The sequence below is a fragment of the Drosophila ananassae genome, assembly GCF_017639315.1.
Source record: "Drosophila ananassae strain 14024-0371.13 chromosome Y unlocalized genomic scaffold, ASM1763931v2 tig00000259, whole genome shotgun sequence".
NCBI lineage: Eukaryota > Metazoa > Arthropoda > Insecta > Diptera > Drosophilidae > Drosophila > Drosophila ananassae.
In genome coordinates this window covers 179147-182568 of record NW_025319108.1, presented here as the reverse complement: position 1 = coordinate 182568, position 3422 = coordinate 179147, and the positions used below count along the sequence as shown (strand labels likewise).

At 45.3% G+C, this 3422-nt stretch overlaps 1 protein-coding gene across 1 annotated transcript; it reads left to right on the top strand.

Annotated features, from left to right (window-relative positions):
* The first annotated feature begins 1450 nt into the window (after positions 1 to 1450).
* LOC123258279 lies at positions 1451 to 2466 on the top strand. The gene is made up of 2 exons (XM_044718149.1): positions 1451 to 1520; positions 1607 to 2466. Exons 1-2 carry the CDS (start codon positions 1451 to 1453, stop codon positions 2464 to 2466), a joined length of 930 nt encoding a protein of 309 aa, XP_044574084.1.
* Positions 2467 to 3422: the final 956 nt, after the last annotated feature.

The window sequence follows — 3422 nt, the reverse complement described above, 5'->3', positions numbered from 1 at the left end:
CAACGATGGAAGGGTATTCTACATGCCACATCACCCTGTACTTGGAAAGAAACTACGAGTAGTTTTTGACGGTTCATTCCAAGATTCTTCTGATCAATCTTTAAACGACACCCTGAACGTTGGGCCGAGCATTCAACGAAACCTTTTCGACGTATGCGTACGCTTTCGTTTACATAAATACGTTTTTTCTGCAGACATTATCAAGGTGTTCAGCCAAATCTGGATCAATAAGCATCACCGCAACTATCAACGTATCGTTTGGAGAGAACATCCTTGAGCTCCACTTCTACATTACCAACTCTGCACTCTAACCTATGGCACTGCGTGTGCACCATTTCTGGCTGTACGGGTTCTTAAGCAACTGGCCAGAGACTACCAACATTTGTATCCAACTGCTGCGCGCATTCTTCTTAAAGATTTCTACGTTGATGACGTTTTAACAGGAGCTGACACCGAGGAGAAGCTTCTACAATACAAACAAGAACTAACTCAACTAATGTCATGTGCTCAACTCGAACTTGGAAAATGGATTTCCAACAGCAACCGCGTTGTCGACCCTGAGACAGCAATCACAAACAACACATCATACAGTCCACTCGAAACTACAAACAAGGTTTTGGGAATTCATTGGCAACCGCACACGGACACATTGGCATACAAGGTATCTTTGCCCAACGAGGGAAAGATTACAAAACGGCAAGTTTTATCAGATGTGTCTCGCATTTTCGACCCACTTGGATTGCTGGCTCCAGTGGTTATACAATTCCAAATCCTGTTCCAAGAACTTTGGGTTCTCAACTTAGACTGGGACAGCCTCGACAGCCTGGGAAAGACTCGTTTTGCACCGCTCAAAACACAATCACTTCCACGCCTGGAATTGTGCGGCGCACTGCTACTAAGTCGACTCATCAACTTAGTCAAAACTGCACTGAAAAACTACATCGTCACTGTTTACGCCTGGTGCGACTCTACTATTGTTTTGGCTTGGCTCTCGCACATACCTGCCAAACTGAAGACTTTCGTCGCAAACCGCACTGCCCAAATCCTCAGCATCATTCCTCGAGATCATTGGCATTATGTCAAATCAGATGACAACCCGGCTGACTGCGCTTCAAGGGGCATGCTAGCTGCTGACTTAGTAAACCACAACCTATGGTGGAAGAGGCCACACTGGCTATGCTCAACCGAAGGTGAATGGGTAAAAACACCTAGCACTCCACATTCTAGTTTTGTTTCATATGAACAAGTCCAGGCTGAAGTAAAAGGTTCTGCATTCACAACAATGAGAACATACAACACTGAAACCTCACTATTGGGCCAACTGATCGACCGTGTCTCCTCGTGGCCAAGGCTACTTCGTATATACTTCGTCTTGCCTACGTTCTCTAGTTCATCCGACGCAATCACAGAAAATCCAACACTGCTACGCTGACATTTGAGGAAATCCATGATGCACGGATCCTGTACCGGCGCCATGCCCAAGACGAATTCCAAGCTGACTATAAGCGACTCCTCAACCAGTAAGATTTGGGACGCAAATCAAAATTGCGCACCCTCTCACCGCAAATCGACAAACATGGACTCCTGCGAGTGGGTGGCCGCTTAGCTAACTCAGAACTGCCAGCGGATGTGCAGCATCCAATAATTCTGCCCAAATCTCATCGCATAACGAAGCTCATTCTGGAACTTGAGCACCGGATTCACTTACATCCTGGTGTATCAGCGTTATTCGTGAGCGAACGCTACTGGGTATTTGGCGCACGCAACCTCATTCGAAAGATCACGCATGACTGTCTTAAATGCTTTAGACAACGTCAACACACATCTCACCAAGTCATGTCAGATCTGCCGTCTGTCCGTGTTCGGCAGGCATTTCCGTTTGCAAACACTGGCTGCGACTACGCCGGGCCAATCACCCTCAAGGTCCACAAGGGACGAAATCCACGCAAGGAAAAGGGTTACATTTGTCTATTCGTATGCCTAGCCACTTCTGCCTTGCGTTTGGAATTGGCTACAGATCTTACAACCGACACATTCTTGGCGGTACTCAGACGATTCATCTCTCGCCGCGGAAAATGCTCGCAAATGTATAGCGACAACGGGCGAAACTTCGTCGGGGCAAAAAGGGCATTAAACAAAATGCAAACTCTTCTGAAGTCAGACGAACACAACAACACTGTACTGAAGGCCCTGGCAGACAAATTGCATCTTCATAGAGTCATTGGCAAGAATGACCTCACCTTTGAGAAAATGCACACTCTTCTCGCCCAAATAGAAGCTGTGGTCAACTCACGCCCACTATTCTCAACTTCGGACACTAAGGTCAACTATCTGTCACCAGCACACTTCCTCATTGGTCGTCCATACACGACAGTACCACGACAGGCAACAGACTCAAGCTATGCTGCAAGGATTCTGGAAACATGGAATATCTTACATCACTTCAGCATCGGACAAAGTGGATGAACAAATCGGTCAACATTGCCAAAGATGACATCGTGGTCCTTAAGGATTCTCACACACCGCCAGCAGCATGGGCCCTCGGAAGAGTCATCGAAACATATCCAGGGAAGGATGGAATGGTCCGCGCTGTACGAATTAGGACTCCAACTGGAGAAACAACCCGTCCAATTGTCAAGATCGCCCTATTACGAAATTCCGAAACAGTGTTTCAGGGAGGCCGGGATGTTGATGAACGGTCACACTGTCACACTGGAAACGGCATTAATTATCAATTCGGTTTGAAAACTGGGCATACAAAAGTTTATGTACAGAAGAAGAAGGTGCTAGAAGCGTCAGTTGCAAGTATCTTTCGTCATCGCCCAACACTTGGCTTCACGAATTCATTAAACATATTTCTAAAGCAACTCTCGTCCATCACCAATGACATGGCTTCACGATTTCATCAAACACATTCCTAAAGAAACTCTCGTTCATCGCCAATCACATGGCTTCACGAACACTTTCTATTTCAACAGACTTTTCCAACTGATATTGTTCTTTGTAATTTATATCAAGCTCTTCTGGAATTTGCACTACCGGTAACTTTCGCAAACTTTCGTGTGGGTACTTGTAACGCCTATTGTTCTATGTAGACTTTAAAACGTATCGGTCACCGTCCAATACTTTGACCACCAAAAAGGGTCGTCTTAACTTAAGATCTAATTTAGTTTGCTGTCTCTCGCTATTTTTAAGCAGCACAAAGTCTTATTTTTATCAAATTTTATCTTCTTATATCTAGTGGCGTCCACCATGTTCTTAGCGGCCAACTCCCTTGATTTAATCTTGTCAATTCCATCTTCGGTATTTAATAGGTATCAACCCTAGTGGTCGTCCAACTTTACCAATCAAAAGTTCTAAAGGACTATACTTAGTGCTACGATTAACTGTCTCAACTTGACCGTTGGCTCGACTTGCGCATG

What these genes read in the sequence shown, in the direction of transcription:
- LOC123258279 (XM_044718149.1), top strand. Translation starts at nt 1,451, where the DNA reads ATGCACGGATCCTGTACCGGCGCCATGCCCAAGACGAATTCCAAGCTG. An exon ending in TATAAGCGACTCCTCAACCA is followed by an intron (nt 1,521 to 1,606) that starts GTAAGATTTGGG and finishes GTGGCCGCTTAG; the next exon opens with CTAACTCAGAACTGCCAGCG.